This window comes from Agelaius tricolor, unplaced genomic scaffold, assembly GCF_023055355.1.
Source record: "Agelaius tricolor isolate 1412-34295 unplaced genomic scaffold, bAgeTri1.0.p SCAF_18, whole genome shotgun sequence".
NCBI classification, from domain to species: domain Eukaryota; kingdom Metazoa; phylum Chordata; class Aves; order Passeriformes; family Icteridae; genus Agelaius; species Agelaius tricolor.
The window spans coordinates 11,850,283-11,867,127 of NW_027269278.1; the positions used below are offsets into that span (position 1 = coordinate 11,850,283).

Genomic DNA, 16,845 nt, shown 5'->3' on the forward strand with positions numbered 1-16,845 from the left:
TAATTTCAGTTCCCCTTTGTGATAGATCTTTCTACCAAACCCATCCCATACACATTAATGAAGTGGCTTTACTGAGTAGCTGTTTTCATGTCAGTGATGAGGACAATTCCTTTTCACAGCAGTGCACCTGTGATACCAATCCTCCACTTGAAGTCACAACGACTTGATTCACAGGCAGAGTAATAGAGATCTCATTAAGCTGTCACAACTGAACTGTGCTAATCTGAGATGTCAGAACACATTAATTTTTTTTTTATTGAAAACTATGTCTGGGGACACAGATAGCAGTAAAAATCTGTACTTTTTGTTCCTTTCCAAACTTGTTCAAAGGTGAACTCTTTCCTCATCTTGCACGCCCTTTAACTCTGAACACCAAGCGAAGTGTTCTGTCCTGGCCAGGCCTGTCTTACAGCCCTGCCTCTGTGCGCAGGTGCTTCACGCTGCCTGCGGGACGTGCCCTGGTTCCCGGGATCTACCCCGGTTCCCGGGACGTGCCCTGGTTCCCGGGATCTGCCCTGATTCCGGGCATCTGCCCCGGGTCCCGGTCCCTGCCCGGCCCCCCGGTCCCGGCCCCAGGCCCTCACCCGGGGCGGGGGCAGCTCCCGAGGCGCGGTCATGTGACCCGTCCAAGATGGCTGCCGGGGAGCGCCGCGCCGCGCCCGCCGCGGGAAAGGAGGAAGACTTTGAGATTATTGACAAAAAACAGCTCCCTGACGCGGCCGAGCTGAGGAACGAGGAGAAGGCGAAACCGGAGGAAGCGCGGTGGTCTGCTCCGATCTTGTCTCTGGCCAGGAAAGCCTCGGAAAACTTGGCGCTGGGCTATGGCAGCGCCCTGAAGTCCGCATCCCTGGTGGGATTGGTGTCCAAGCCCGGCAGCAGTGACAGCCCGGCAAAGACAAGTACGGCTCCGCTTCTTTAGTAAACTCGCTTTTGTGGTGCGCAAATGAGTTCGCTCCCGTAAGTGCTGCTGGGTCGTGTCAGTGGTGCATGGGTGTTACTTTGAATTTCTTTTTTTTTTTTTAAGATGCTGCAGTTTTGTATTGAAGTAAAATTAAACAAGTGACAGAGATCTAGAATTTAAGAAATGCATTATAACCAGAAGAAGCCTAAACTCTTATATTTGAAGAAATTTGCTTTTGTTTTATTTGCTGCCTTTTGTCCTTCTCTTTAAAGCTCCAGCAGCCTGGCTGCGCTGAGGGATCTCTCAAAATTCCACATCCTCCCTCCAGTGCTGTTGGTTCCAGGAAGGAAACTCTGTACCTTCATGTCAGAGACTAGCCCAGCAAACTAAGTTACAGATTTGTTATAAGTTACTTTTTAACTACACTAAAACTGCCTTCAGTTTAACCTCAGATTGCTTTGTTCAACATTGGCATTTGTAGATCTAGCAGCCCTACAGATTTGTGGACAGATATCTTAGAACTGAATTAAAATGGCTTTAGTTGAATCACATGGAAAATAAATCTCAGCAATATTTATAATGTGGGAGGAAAAAACCCAAACCCATTCAAATGCAGCAGAAACTGGGCCTGGAGCCTTGTACTCCAGAGTTTCAGACTGGTGCTTAATTGTTCTGGAGCACTGGAGCTCAGTTTTGCTCTGTTTGGTGCTGACCTTTTTGTTTTTAATGGTACTGAGTACTCAAGGGAAGTTCCATGCAGATGAGTTGTGACAGCATGGGGCAATGTCACTGTTGATGGACTTCTTCATTTTTTTTGTGACAATTCCTCAATGTTGCAGAGTCAGAGTTGAAGATTAATTGTCCTGAAAAAATAGACTCTTTTCTTTTCCTGCATCTCAAATTCTTACACCAAACTTGCTACAGGTTTGTTTCCCAAGTGCCCATCTTGCACACTTGAGATCTAACCTGACAGAGTGTAGAATATCCCAGGTTCTTTGTTTGCTTTTGGAATAATGCTGTGGATAGATGTAATTGAAAACAACACACAGCATTTGGCAAGGGGCAGGGAATAAAATATTCTTCTACCCGAAATGAAGCTCCCACATTTAATGGAACTTTTACCATAACCTTTCCACTTCTTCCTTGTAAAGTAAGGGAACACACCACAACCTTCCCACGTTGTTCAAAGGATTTGAATAATATGTTGATAAGTTTTATGGAAAATTGTGTGTGAAAAATCAGTTAATAACTTGTATATGAAATGTGAACAGATGCTAAGGCACCTGTTCTGCCTGTTCAATATTACTTACCTTTGACCAAGCACTTAAATATTAAAGCAGGTATGTTTAAGAAATAAGCCAAGGCCTGCAAGACCACTTGTGGAAAACTTGGAGCTTGTTGCCTGCTGTTGTGTTTTCCAGAGATTTTATAACCTCTATCTGCTACTTCAGATCTGTTGATCACATGTTCTAAACACATAAACCCCATTCTAAAACCAGTGTCTGCCACTGTGTCCTGCCTTGCAGAGAGGCCAGAAGCTTCAAATCTAAAGAAAATGAATCAAGAAAGTCTTGCAGTCCCCAAGACCAAGGCATGGAGAACTGTGAGCTTTCCTTTGTGCTTCAGTGTTTTCTGACTTCAAAGTATGCTCAATAATTACAGTAAACAAGGCATGTGGCTTCAAAAAGATGTTGAAACAAATCTCTTGAGTTGAATAAGATACAAAACTGTGTGACTGCATTCTTAAAGATTGCAGCATCACATCTCTGATCTTTTGCACTGGGTAACCTGGTTCCTAATCTTTAAAGCTTGGCTTTGGTAGTGTGTCTAATACCTGTTTATTTTGCATGTACCAACCTGCACAGTTTTGCAAAAGATGTACTTGATTGTGTAAATTTGCAACAGTCTAAAAAAATATTGTTTGAGTAATTATTTAACTTAATGCAAACTGATATTAAGATATTTCTCAGTTTAAAATTGTTTTCATAAAGAGCTTTTTAGTAATGGTATTTTATTTTTTTAAGTCTTGTGGGTAATATGTGTACCTTGAGTAAGGTGTAGAGGCAAAGTATTCCTGGTAAGTAGAAATTCAAATTCAAAAAATTATCAAAATGGTTAACATTGCTTTGGAACAACCCAAAGTTTCTGGTTTTCTGTTTGTGCAGCTTTTTTTCTGTTCCTGATGTGTAACCTCACAATACTGAGATCAAAATTCTAAATATTATGGTACTTTTAATCCTCAGCCTCATGTCAATACATTATATAGAGTTTTGAGGCTATAGGCAATATACAGTGTACTCCTTCTATATATATGTGTATCTATAATATAATGTACACTGATTATATACTGTTGTATATACTGTATATAGTATATATACAATGAACTATAGAGTAGCAGGCAGAGATGACAGCATTTTGTGTGTATTGTGGTTATTAAGGTCAGTTAGATTTAGAATGACTCTGTTTTCTCTCTTATGACACAAGGAGGAGTTTTGCTCATTTTTAACCCTAAATTAACATTGTATGCACAAAAAGGAAAACACTGGAGAGACTTTTGCATGATCTTAAAAACATTGTTAACCATCTTGGGTGTGACTGACACAGGGCTGGGGCTTCTGCCACTGCTTTTTCTGCAGAGTGTGGCCATGTGTGACCCGCAGGTGACAGCAAGACAGTCCTGCTGAACAGCAGTGGCTTAAAACGTGATTTTGGTGGCCACTGGGCTGTGGTTGGCAGCTCCTGTCAGAGCCTGTAGGTGCCTTAAGAAGCAAGGGAGCTGGTCCTGGTCCCACTCCCCCTGTTGTCCCAAAACAGGTTCTTTCACTTGGTCTGCAAGAGGCCAATCCATGCATGGAGTGGAGGGATTTGATTTATTTATGGTTTTGCACAGAAAGGGCACTGGGTGGCAAATCCACAAAGCCAGCACGACTACCAAAACTTTTCAGTATTTTAGGCATTAGGCATTGATGTTCATTGGTTACAAATTCCCTAGTTCTCTTATTAATTACCATTCTATCTTCTGTTGGTCATTGATATCCTCACTTCCCGTGCTCATTAGTCTGCATGTTCAGGCTATCTGTTCTTTTGGGTCAGTGAGTTTCTTGGGTCAGTGGTCACAATCTGCCCCTGCCAGGATTACCTTCTACCCAGTCAGAGCTGATTGAGCACAGTTGGTGCCTTGGCTTTATGAGCTTCTTCCTCATCTTTGGGGTTGTGCCTAATGTCATAAAATCATAGAATATTCTGGGTTGGAAAGGACCCACTAGGATCATTGAGTCCAACTCCTAGCCCTGTACAGGAGCATCCCCAAGAGTCATACCATGAGTCTGACAGTGTTGTGCAAATGCTCCTTGAGCTCTGTCAGGCTTGGTGCTGTTACCACTGCCATGAGGAGCCCATTCCAGAGCCCATCCACCCTCTGGGTGAGGAACCTTTTCCTGATCTCAACATAAACCTCCCTGACTCAGCCTCAGGCCGACCTTGCATCACATAAATTCTGCATCCTTTGAACCCACTCTCAGTGCTACATCCTTTTATCAACCTCCCCTAGGCCTCAGGTCACTGAAGCATGTCCAGCCCTAAACCTTAACAAGGCAACTCTACCTACCAGTGATTCGCCTTTGTAACACCTGGGCGTCACTTACACCTTGCTCGTTAGCTGCTGTTCCACGGCTTAGATCACCCTTATTGTTGCTTAGGCTTGAAATCTTACAAAGATCGAGAAACATTCCTTCTTTCAGGAAATCTGTACATAATTCCACATTTTGCAGCACGCCCCGGCCGGGCCGAGCCCGCCCCGCGCCCCTCACACGGCTCTAAGATGGCGGCCGGCCCGCCCCCGGCCCCGCCGCGCGCGCCGTAGCCGTGGTAACGCGGCGGGCCGGGCTCCCTCAGCCCCGGGGCCCCCGGCCCGGCCCCGCCGCTCAGGTACGAACCCCGCGGGCCGGGGCTGGGGCCGTGTCCCCCCCGCCGGGGGCTGGGCGCGGCGCTGAGGGGGGGTTAACCCAGCTCGCCCCCGCCGCAGGATGGAGGCCCAGCTGGGGCACGGCGGCGAGGGGTCTTTAAAAGCTGCGCAGCGTCTCCGTGCAGATTGTCCCCAGGTACTCGGCTCCGGGGAGGCCACACCGCGAGTGCTGTGATCAGTTCGGGGCCCCTCAGTTCAGGAAGGGCACTGAGGGGCTGCAGCGGGCCCAGAGAAGGGCAGCAGGGCTGGGGAAGGTTCTGGAGCACAGCTCCTCAGAGGAGCGGCTGAGGGAATGTTTAGTCTGGAGAAAAGGAGAATCAGGGTGATAACCTTATCATTCTACAATCCCTGACAGGAGGCTGTAGCCAGGTGGGGGTCGGGCTCTTCTCCCAGACAACCAGTGATAAGATTACAGCATATAATCTTACACTGCACCAGGCGAGGTTTGGGTTGGACATTAGTAAATATTTCTTCAGAGAAAGGTGAGATTATACATTGGAAGGGGCAGCCCAGGGAGGTGGTGGAGTCACTGTCCCCGGAGCTGTTTAAAGAAAAACTGGATCTGGTACTCAGTGCCCTGGCCTAGTTTCATCATGCATTGGACTCGATGATCTCAGAGGTCTTTTCCAGCCTGTTTGATTCTGGGACTGTAAAGCAGCTTTCCTTTCCCCACCCATGTGCCCCCAGGTACACGGTGTCACACCATGGAGGAGCGTGCCAACCTCATGAACATGATGAAGCTCAGCATCAAAATCCTCATCCAGTCAGCCCTGAGCCTGGGCCGGACCCTGGACTCTGACTTCCCACCACTGCAGCAGTTCTTCGTGGTGCTGGAGCACTGCCTCAAGCACGGGCTCAAAGGTGGGCATTGGCTGCCAGGCTGAGGAGAGACAGGTCAAGGAGTCTGTCATGTCTCCAGCTTGACTTCTGAATGACATTATTAATTCTGTAAACACTATGCTAATCAGTAATGCAGATATAACTATGTGGTTACCCTTGTACATCCTGTATTTTATGCCTCCTAAACTGTCAGAGTATTTTTAATGCCCCCTTTCCACAGACATGTTATAAACGGATAGGACAAAGTAACAAGTAAATTTTGTCTAAAATTTTGGAGGTGGAAGCCTGTCATTTTTCCTCACAAATCTCTCTGTATGCTCCCTTTAGTGAAGAAGAGTTTTATTGGACAGAACAAATCATTTTTTGGTCCTTTGGAACTAGTGGAAAAACTTTGTCCCGAAGCATCAGATATAGCAACCAGTGTTAAAAATCTGCCAGAGTTGAAGTAAGTTAATGGTTGGGAATGATGTATTTTGCTCATACTGCTGGGAAAAGGAATCCTTCGTGTAGTCTCTTGGCTTCCTTAACAAGCTCTTGTTCCCAAAGGAAAAAAATAGGGTGTGTAGGAGGCATTGACTTCTCCAAGAGATAAGGAGGATATCTCAAAATATTCAGAGTTTCTGACTCAAACAACCATGTCAGATTGAAAACACCATTTGGAAACTTCTATAACCTTGTTAAAAATAACTAAAGTATTCACAGGAATTTTTTCCTCTTCTTTCCCCCCTTTTCATGATTTTATATCATTTTGTGCGTGTGCTGATAGTATTTGGTTTGAGGAATTCAAGATGATTGAGATAGATTTGATTTTTTTAATACTAGGATGTATTAATGGTTGGATTATGGTGGTAGTTGACAATATGTATGGGTTTTCAAATTAAGAAGACTTTACAATATACTTTCCCTGAAGAAAGGAATATACTTAAATGTTCTTTGTTCTGGAGACAACAGTTCATTTCCCCAGAGATTTGTTGTTGTTTTTTAGTAAATAATGTCCTTCCTCTCACTTTGTAAACTGAGAATTTTGAATTGCACAAATCTAGTTAATAAAACACCTTGGTTTTACCAAAACATGTGTTTTTTCATTTTAGGACTGCTGTGGGCAGAGGGAGGGCTTGGCTTTATCTAGCACTCATGCAAAAGAAACTGGCAGATTATCTCAAAGTACTCCTGGACCATAAGCATCTCTTAAGGTAACAGCACAGACGTGTATTCCTGAATATTCCTGAAACATTGATATCCCCTATAGCTCCAGGGAGAGTCATTAATTGACCAGTTAAAGCTTGTTCTTGCAGCCTGCAGAAGAGCAAGTGGTTAATTCTTTTTGCAGTGAACCTACAAAGGAATTTGCAGAGTATTTTCTGAGAGAGTTCTAAATCTTCTGCCTTATTCAATAAATGAGAACTCAGCTGAGTTTTGCAAAGGCTGCATTACTGTTTATATGGTTTCAGTGATGGAAGTGCCATTATAACTGTTTGATGTGCAGTGATGCCTTGTACTGTTTGTTCCAGTGAATTTTATGAACCTGATGCATTGATGATGGAGGAGGAAGGAGCAGTTATTGTGGGTCTGCTGGTTGGACTGAATGTTATTGATGCAAACCTCTGCTTGAAAGGAGAAGACTTGGATTCCCAGGTGAAGATTAAAGCTTAAATAGGATCAGTTGGTATAGGATTCTAGTAGAATTAAGTACATCTATAAATACTTGACTGAGATGGGTCCAGATTTCTTTCCAACATGGCCTGTGTTGAAGCTTGTTGTGTTTCCCTCAGTGAATTAAAAGTACACAAGTAGCAGTTTATGGAAACACTGTCAAAACTAATAACTGCAAGGAAACTGTTCACACATAATACGGTTACTTTGATGCTTTTATGACAAATGCTCACTTGTATGTTTGCATCAGCCAGGAAGAATATAGGTATTATTTGTCTCTCTAAATCTAAACTTCAGATTTTTATCATTTTCCAAATATACAGTAATGCCTGCTTCTACACATAATTGCACTGTGAAGGTGTGTTAATATCTTAAATCTATTTTTCAGGTTGGAGTGATTGATTTTTCCTTGTACCTTAAGGAAACACAGGACAGTGATGGCAAACAGTATGTATGGTGAATTAATAATCTTAAATCATTACAGTTTTTGTAGAACAAACCTGTCAGACAGTCTGTGGGAGGATGGGAGTGCTGGAGATTTCAAACTATTAATCATCCAAAATGGAGAACCCAAACCAGATTTTTTTACCTAAACAAAAGTAGTATCTTTCAGAGACTGAATTTGTGGTAGTTTTAACAACAATTTGGAGAGTTTGAGTCTTGAGCTGGGGCCAAATTAAAAGTACACAAAATATTAGATTGTGGTTTTATTTGGTTTTAGAAGTGATGATTTGCCAAGTCACCCATTGCCAACTCACTGCTTTGTTTCTAAGCACAGTTTCAGAAACCCTCTCAACTAAGCAGCTGTCTTTGAGGGAGAGATCAGTTATGGAGGAAAAAATGTAATTTTAAGTGAAATATTAGATTTGAGACTGCAGTTAGCAACACAGATCAGGTCTTCTAAGGTCATCTAAGACCTGTAGCAAATGAAGGAATCTTCATATTTTATGTGCTTCTGTCAGTTCAGAGCACTTCACTGGAGCTGCTGAGAAGCAGCCAAGCAGCTGCTTCACCTCCCTGGTGCTTCTGATCCAGCTCAGACACAAGTATTTTTATGAAGAAAGGATTTTAGCTCTGTTTGCAGGTATATGCTGAAAGCCCTAGTACAGAATAGCACTTTAAGATGAATGAGTTTCTTCTCAATGAATACATTCTCACTTTTACAACTAGAGATGGAGGGATTACAGCTGTCCTTGACCAGAAGCATTATGTGGAAGAACTGAACCGACATCTAAGGTGGGATTTTCATCTGTTCTCATATACAGCACTTGTCCTGTTTAGCTTTTCCAGCATGACTTTGAATGTCTCTGCTGCCAGTCTTGTAGCTTTTTGTTTGATATTGAAATTTTCTGATTATTTCCCAAAAATCTCAGTTTTATTTTGTAGTCCTACTCTTCTGCAGGTACATGCAATGTGGAAAGCAAGTGTGTGTAATACTTTACTTTTTTGAGAGTGATTAACAAAACACTTTGAAACTATTTTTTTCAAGAGAAACTATTGCAAGTGCATCTGGAAATTCATTTGTTGGAGGAAGAGTCTCTACTCTTCCCCCATAGGTTGCTCAGTGGGACAAGCAGGCCTCCCTTACCCTCTTGAGCAGGAGAGGTGTTACAACTGTGAAAGCTAAGCCAGAACAGGGCTGCCAGCAGAAGGACATGGTCCTCTTAGTGCTTGAGAGGGACAGTTGTTCTTCCTCTGGGTTTTTCCCCAGCTCACCAAAGTACTTCATTGTTAACAAATGCAAGATGATAAAAATACTGTTGAGGTTAGGAGTAAAAGTTGAACATTGACACTTCATTTATTGTTTTTATGCATCTCTCTTCCTTGCTGCAGTTGCACGGTTGCAGATCTCCAGAACAAAATTGACTGTTTAGAAAAGACCAATTCAAAACTCCAGGAAGAGGTTTGTATCTGGTCTGTTAAATATTTCTCACAGCTCTTTTTCATCAGAGACAAAACTCCCTAAGACTATACCTTGCACCTAAAATATTTGAGTAGATACTGGTGAGCTGGGGGGACTGGACAGACTGGCATGGCTTGGTGTGAGTACTAGTTCATACCACAGATCCAGGGTGGATTTTGGCCCTTTACATTATGGTGCATTTCTTTACTCATTTAATAATTTAAAATAATTGATGAGAGTGTGAAGCAGAAGTTGGTGCACAAATGTTGGTGGGCACATTAATTTTGGCTGACAGTGGGTATGGCTGCAGAAGGGTCAAGCAGCTCCTGGGGAGAGCAGAAGGGGAAGTGAGCAGCACAGCTGCTGCAGAGACTGAGCTACTGACTTCAGAATTGCTCCAGATGCTGCAGGATTGCCCAGTGAGTAAATATAGATCTGTTCTCTCCACACAGCTTGCAGCAGCTACTGACCGGATTGGATCCCTTCAGGAAGAGCAGCAGCAGCTAAAACAACAGAATGAATTAATTCGTGAACGGAGTGAAAAAAGTGTAGAGGTGGGACACCTGTTTAGAGATGATGAGGATCCTTAAAAAAAGTGATCTCTTTTGGTCAGCTGTAGTGAGTTCTCCCTAGCCCACTGTGCACTGGAATGCTCAGCACAGTTGAGCACGTTGCTATGCAGGTCACTGGGTTTGGGTGTTGTATGCTCAGGCATTAGATTTTACTGTTCTTTACTACACACCCAAAATACACTTGCAGAAGGAAGAACAAATTCAAAGTATTAGAAGTATTAAAGTAAAAAGTGTAAAGTATTGAAGTATTTTTATCATTGCTGCTGTGTCTTTGAAATTTCAGCTTACCAATGTTTACGAGGTCATTGATTGTAAAACAGTAGGATTTTACTTGAAATAGCACATTGAAATACTGTGTTACACACAAGAATTAAAGGGATACTTTAAATACTTTGTGATCTTATGTAGCTGATGTTTCTTGTAGGTAACAAAAGAGGATACAAAAGTAGAATTGGATACTTACAAGCAATCTCGCCAGGGCCTTGATGAAATGTACAGTGATGTTTGGAAGCAGTTGAAAGAAGAAAAAAAAATCAGGCTGGTAAGGAAATTTAACTATAGAAAGTGAAGTGAAGGACACAGGATTCAGCCTGTGGTAACATTACAAATACAAGATGACAGCTGTGCACCTTTTGCAGCTGTCCAGAATTCATAGAGCAATTGCAAGCAAGATGCTGGGCATTGGTCATTTACAGTGTCTGTAAGGTACTGGGAATTGGGGCTTTTGGAATGTTGGAAATAAAAAGCATTAAGAAACCACTGGCATTATTATAGCAGAGACACCGTTTGTGTATGGGATTGTCTGGGTTTTATCCCTGACCTATGGCTAGGCAGCAGTAACTAGGAAATTCCATCTCTTTGTAAGGAACTAGAGAAAGAGTTGGAGCTACAAATTGGAATGAAAACAGAAATGGAAATTGCCATGAAACTTCTGGAAAAAGATACTCATGAAAAACAAGACACTTTAGTTGCCCTTCGCCAACAGTTAGAAGAAGTGAAGGCCATTAACTTGCAGATGTTTCACAAATCCCAGGTATGTACAGGGGGCTGGGGATGGTTTTGTGGGGTTTCTCTTCTTTGGGTAGATTGTGGTTTAACGTTTTTTTCAGTTGAACTGTATGATAGGCATTTCTACAAGGAAGCCATGGTGTAGCAGTGCTCACACAAAATATACAGAGCTTGTTTCCATTAATGAAACAATAGTTTAACTAACCTCTCCATGCATGAAGCAGGAGTTCAGCAAGCCTTCCTCTCCCACACCTGGTTCCAGAAATCCAGGAGGATTTCTCTCAATTTTTATGGCCTATTCCTTGATGCCTGTTTCAGGCTTTGCCCAGGTCCTTGCCTCCTTCCCAGACACTTGCAAGTCAGCAAAGCCCCAGTGCTGAGGTGTGCCTTTGCTTTTGAAAGCAGTAATTTTGAGGGTTTTTTTTGCTTCCTGGTTCCATGCCCACTGAGTGCAGTTGTTGCATTCAAATCATCATTGGTATTCTTATCCTGTCAATTTAATCTGGTTTTATTTCTTCAGGCTTTTTCTGAGAGAACATTTTTGGCTTGTAGCTGATCTCATAGGTCAAAACATAGTTAAGGTGGTTTGGGTTTTTTCTCTGGTTGTAACAAAACAATTGGAGCAATGTCTGCTCTGGAATTATCAGCATTTTGTTTGCACATTCCAGTCAGACCCAGGCATGGCCTTTAGCAAGCTGAACATTCTTTTTCTGGTGGCAGATTTTAAACACTGTTCACTATTTCCTACAGAATGCAGAGTGTTCATTACAAGAGAAAACAGAAGCAATATCCTCTTTTGAAGGAAAAACAAATGAGATGATGTCCTCTATGAAACAAATGGAAAAGAGGTAATAATTGCAAAATCAGAAAGTCAACATTGAAGTCAGTAGAAAGTTTCCAGTATGAACCTTTACAGGATGACCTTCCATATGACCCATAGACATTGGGGCCTGTGTGCCAGCATGAGCTTTTTTACTTCCTCCTCTTCATCCTTCTATGCTTGCTGTTCTCTCTTCCCAGGCAAACATGTCCTTAACTGACCCTCTGGAAAACCATAGCTCTTTCCATAAGCAGGCTATTGAAACACATGTTAACTTCACTTTAAGAACAGGTGTGACTTTGCTTTTGGGTTTTTTTCAGAAACGGCTTCCGAAAGTCTTTTTTTTCCTCTACTAGCATTTTCAGTTCAAGCTTTTATAAAGATCCCTGTGGTAACACTAAAAGAAGAGAGTGAGAGGGTGCAGGGAAGGAGTGAATTGAAAACAAATGTCAGTGTTCCTTCCCGTGCAGGCTGCAGCAGGCAGAGAAGGCCAGGCAGGCAGCAGAGGAACGGTGCAATAAGATGAAGCAGGAGCTGGCTGGGAAGCTCAACTCGTGTCGGCAGCAGATGGCCCAGCTGGACAGCAAATGGTATTTAATCTGAGCAGGTGTTTTCCTTCCCTTTGCTGTTTCTTTAAGAAGTGTTTTCTGTTTCTTTTATGCTCAGTTCTAATGATGGGTGGAGTTTGAAATTCTGTTGGCTTCAACATTGACAGACAGGACCCAGGGAAGCACAGCACTTTTGTACAGTGTGCAGTTAGCATCAGGATTTTGACATGTTTTTTCCAGAACATCTAATTTAGAGCACAGAGTAGCAGCAAAAAATCTGCCCATTCCAACTAGCAGTGGAGCTCTCAATTGCTTTTTTAATAAATCAGGAGATAGGTATGGTCAGGCTTGTATGCTGAGCATAGAACTGACTGTCATACAAAGGGACTGGGATTTTTGAAGGGACTTATGGGTGTTTTCTTAGGGAATGTTAATCCTCTAAAGATTTCTAAGACCAATAGAAAAATCTTCTTTCACTGTTCAGACTGCAGGATAGAGTGTCCTTTTTAAACATGACAGTTTAAACACAGGTGGTAAAATATTAACTTGTGGGGATTGGTTTCTTAGGGGTCTTTTGGTTGGTTGTTTTTCTTCTAGCCCTTCATTGCTGTTTGTTTTCTGTGACTTGAAAATGTTAACATATGTTAAATGTTAACAGTGTTAACATTTTTGACGTCTGCTGCCTGTTCTTTCCTTTCCCAGAACACCACTCTAGTTTTGCCCTCTTTTGGACAAGATTTCTACTTCTCACACTGTTGCTATCCTTAAGTGCTATAGGATATTCTTCTGCTATAGGGTTTTTTTAGAATGAATTATTTTTAAATAGCTCAACTCTGGAAAAGGAGTTAAAATCCGAAAAGGAACAGAGACAAACTTTGCAAAAAGAACTGCACCAAGAGAAGGATGCTACCACTCTGCTTAAAACAGAATTGCAACAGATGGAAGGACTGAAAAAGGTATGCACAGTTTCAAGCATTCACAACAACTGAATGTGATTTATTTTTTAAGCATGAACATTCTTTTTAACCTGAAGAGGATTTGCTGCCATGTATGGAGCAGTTTCTGAGGACACAGTTGTGCACCTCTACCTGTCTGTGTGCTCCTATGTTGGCACAGGACTGCCATTTTCTAGCTATGTTGAAGGATGGTCAAAGCCTGAAAATCTTCCTTTTCTTGGTAAATATGGTTAAATGATTCCATTCCATTTGTGCAGAACATGTGGGTAGTTCCCCCTTGGAATTTTAAAAATCAAGCCTTAGAAAGAGGGGGATTTGCAAAGGAGCTGATTTTTGTGAACTGCTTGGGTAGCTTGGGTAGACTGAACGAGGTTTAGGTCAAGCAGTGCACAAAAAATTTGATTTTGTGCTCAATTTTATAGGAGCTGAGAAAACTGCAAGATGAGAAGCAGGAGCTGAAGAAGGTCCGTGAGGAGCAGGAGCAAGCTCTTCAAGAAATGGGACTTCATCTCAGCCAGTAAGTTCTAGGGAACAGAACTCCTGTAAGTGACCTAAGCTGGAGTATCAGACTAATGCCAAGAATTTTAAACCTCATTTATTTATAAAAATCAATTGATGTGAAAATTTTAGTTGGCAATTACTATGTATGAGAAACTAAAGAGCCATGAAATGAAAGTGAGGATCTTCTCAGAGTGAGCTGGCTGAGAGGAAACATTAAAGGAAATGTTTAGTTCTTATAGTGGAACTGTGCTTTTCCTACATTATTCTGTTTATACTGAAAAAGGGGCAAATCTTGAGTTGACAGAGTTTCCCAGTGATAGTGAGTGGTTCAGATGGGTAACAGGGAGCTGACTGAAGAATTGGGGTTTGGTTTTAGTGGCTCAACAGTGGAATGGCAGGGAAAACCAAACACAACTAAATAAAAAGTCATGCAGGGCATAATTTCTTTTTTCCAGATCGAAGCTGAAGATGGAAGACATTAAAGAAGTAAATAAAGCACTAAAGGTACTCTCTCGTGGATATTTTGACTAAGCATAAGAATTTCATTAACACCTTCAAATTGCACCATGGTTATTCTGCTTTAAAAGGTGGCTTTTGAAAAATACCAACAATGTTGGTAAAATGCCTCTAAGTTTATTTGTATCTCCAGCATGGTTTTCATACCAGGGTATTTTCCAGGGTCATACGTGGCTGAAGGATGATGAAGCAACTCACTGCAAGCAATGTAAAAAGGAATTCTCCATCTCAAGAAGGAAGGTAATGTGGTTCAGCAGATTATTTTTAAATAATCCATGGAAAACAAAAGCGGTGCTGTTGCATACCTTGCTAGGAAAGACTGAACCTTTCGATTCCAAATCGTGTTGGCATGATAAATATATAGGGAATCATTTGGCATTTACCACCCAAAAAGTAATGCTGCTCCCTGCTTCGGTGCTCTCGGTGGAGAGCTGCTGTGGCTGGCGCTGCTCAGTGCCCGGCAGCCGCGGGCAGGCCAGCGCAGCCCCTCCCTGAGCAGCCCCTCCCTCCGCGGCCAGGCCAGGCCCGCTCCGGCTCCGGCTCCTGCTCCTGTTCCTGTTCCAGGCTGTCCCCGAGCCGGGCCCTGTGCTCGGCCCTGCGCAGGGGGAAGTGCTGCGGGGAGGGCTGGGATTGGTGGGAAGTGGAGGGACTCAGTGGAGTCGGACACAGCTCCCAGGGCCTGACTTCTCTCTTCCCGATGCTGTTTTTAGGCAGCTGTGCTCATTCTGACTCTTTTTTGTAGCACCACTGCAGAAACTGCGGGGACATCTTCTGCAACACTTGTTCCAGTAACGAACTCGCGCTGCCATCCTACCCCAAACCCGTCCGTGTCTGTGATAATTGTCACACATTGCTGCTCCAGCAGTGCTCTTCTAACTCCTCCTAAGGCTCTCCCACCCTTGACAGAGCCACTTTAACATTGGAAAGTAGCCATTATTTTTTTAATTCTGAATTGCAGGTGTCTTCTGTGCAGCAGACTGGACTGGCTGGTCTGATAATTTCCACTGTAAGGGCAGTGTAAATTAATTTGTAGGGATCGTGCAAACTAATGCTTCTCCAACTGAAATAATTAAGGAGCTTATATCAACTGTAATTTCCCCAAAAGTTCTATTTGAAACTAAGATTCATTTTTCTGATTTTTATAGATATTTGTATTAAAATTTGTATATGGCATTTCTACATTTATTTGATCCCTGTAGACATCATTGTCTCTCTGTACATGAACTTAATTTCTTTACCTTCACTGTATGTGCTCCATGTGTTCCCCTGGCTCGTGTACAGTTTTGTATTTGCTCTAAGTCAGTCAGAGAGGAAAAGGTCAATTTATGAATTGTCTACAGAAAGCTTTATAAGGAGTGTCAATGAATGTGCCTTCAGTTCACTGCGGAGTCAAAAACTGCACATTATACTTGTTCTGAAGTCGCTGTGACCACAGTGCAGTAGTTACACAATAAAGTCTTTTGCAAAAACTGAAAGCAAGTGAAGTTTTAATTTTTAACATCTGTCAAGTCACAGATCCTAGAAAAGAATGTTTTTCAGCCATGCATAGCCAGGGTTTAAGCTGAAAGTAGCAGATTGTGTTTGGGATACCTGACCAACACTGTGGTACTCCCTGGAAGGTGCCAGATGAAGCCACTGCTCTGCAGCTGGAACTGCTTTCACCCTTTTCCAGAAAAAAAGGGCAGTGGCTCCAGTAGCTGGCTGTGTCCAGCCCTGGGACAGAGGGGAGCAGCTGCTGCTCCAGCCCCAGGGGACCCTGCTCCCTCTTCTGCCAGGCCTGGGCTTGGCTGTACCAGGGATCCCAAAGTAGTTTGTGTTCCTGTGCCAGGGCTGTCACCACACCAGCAGCACAGTGAAGGCAGCCCTGTCCCCAAGCAGCACCCACCACCACCCGTGTGTGCCCCAGGTTCCAGAGCAGCTCTTTAACCGAGTGAGCTTCCAGAGGCTCCATGTGCAACGGTGCAAACCCAGGGGTGATCCCAACCCTGCCCCAGCTCTGACAGAGGCACAGCAGGGCTACGTGTCCACTGAGCTGGGCTCAGTCAGCAATCCCCTCAGGAACCAGGTTGTTTTCATGGCAGACAGCCATGGCCGAAATACCCAGTGCTCAGAATTCCACCCTTACAGCTCCTCTGCTACAGAACAGGACACTTTCATCACTGTAGAAAGGACCTCAGGTTCTTACGCCTTCAGGACAGTTCTTTACCACAGGCAACCAAAATACTATGGCCACTGACTGCATGGAAGCAAATTCTGTATTATTTCAGGGAAAGTTGCAGGGCTCAAAAAGCTGTAACAATGTTGCTTACAAAATCACATGTTTAAGCAGGATGTTTGACAAGTTACATTTATTGAAATATGGTTGCAGTAAGCTGCCCAGTCCATGGATGCCTACAGGAAAGTACAGAATCAATTCTCATCCCCCCAGCAGTTTCAGGGCCCAGGCCCCTGCTCAGGGCACAGCCATGCAGCAGTGCTTTGAACCAACACCCACTGGGCACCCCCAGCAGCAGGGGGGGTTGTCTTTGCTCCCCCCCACTTGTCACTGTTACACTCTATGGGTCATTGAGTCACTGTGTGGCAGCTGCAGGGCAAGGGTACAACAGTCAGAGGACATGGGTGCAAGTGTGGTTACAAGAAGCTGGAGGTCAAGAAGGAGTGAG

General features: G+C 43.3%; 1 protein-coding gene across 4 annotated transcripts; it reads left to right on the plus strand.

The window, feature by feature from the left end:
• Nucleotides 1–612: 612 nt before the first annotated feature.
• On the plus strand, nt 613–15,657 carry RUFY1 (RUN and FYVE domain containing 1). Of its 4 annotated transcripts, none has more exons than XM_071443304.1 (18): nt 613–899; nt 5,553–5,726; nt 6,033–6,150; nt 6,797–6,898; nt 7,217–7,340; nt 7,747–7,805; nt 8,529–8,594; nt 9,192–9,261; nt 9,714–9,815; nt 10,258–10,374; nt 10,699–10,866; nt 11,592–11,689; nt 12,132–12,251; nt 13,036–13,165; nt 13,588–13,682; nt 14,122–14,170; nt 14,345–14,422; nt 14,925–15,657. In XM_071443304.1, exons 1-18 carry the CDS (start codon nt 632–634, stop codon nt 15,066–15,068), a joined length of 2,082 nt encoding a protein of 693 aa, XP_071299405.1. In that variant the 5' UTR covers nt 613–631; the 3' UTR covers nt 15,069–15,657. The 4 variants fall into 4 exon arrangements, with proteins under 4 accessions (XP_071299405.1, XP_071299408.1, XP_071299409.1 ...); XM_071443307.1 differs by having other exon boundaries at nt 837–957; XM_071443308.1 differs by lacking the exon at nt 613–899 and adding an exon at nt 4,678–4,828.
• The last annotated feature ends 1,188 nt before the right edge of the window (nt 15,658–16,845 follow it).

Excerpts from the sequence above, each read along its gene's own strand:
- RUFY1 (XM_071443304.1), top strand. The coding sequence starts at position 632 with ATGGCTGCCGGGGAGCGCCGCGCCGCGCCCGCCGCGGGAAAGGAGGAA. Across the intron at positions 900-5,552 it reads TGACAGCCCGGCAAAGACAA|GTACACGGTGTCACACCATG; the intron begins GTACGGCTCCGC and ends ATGTGCCCCCAG. Across the intron at positions 9,262-9,713 it reads ATTCAAAACTCCAGGAAGAG|CTTGCAGCAGCTACTGACCG; the intron begins GTTTGTATCTGG and ends CTCTCCACACAG.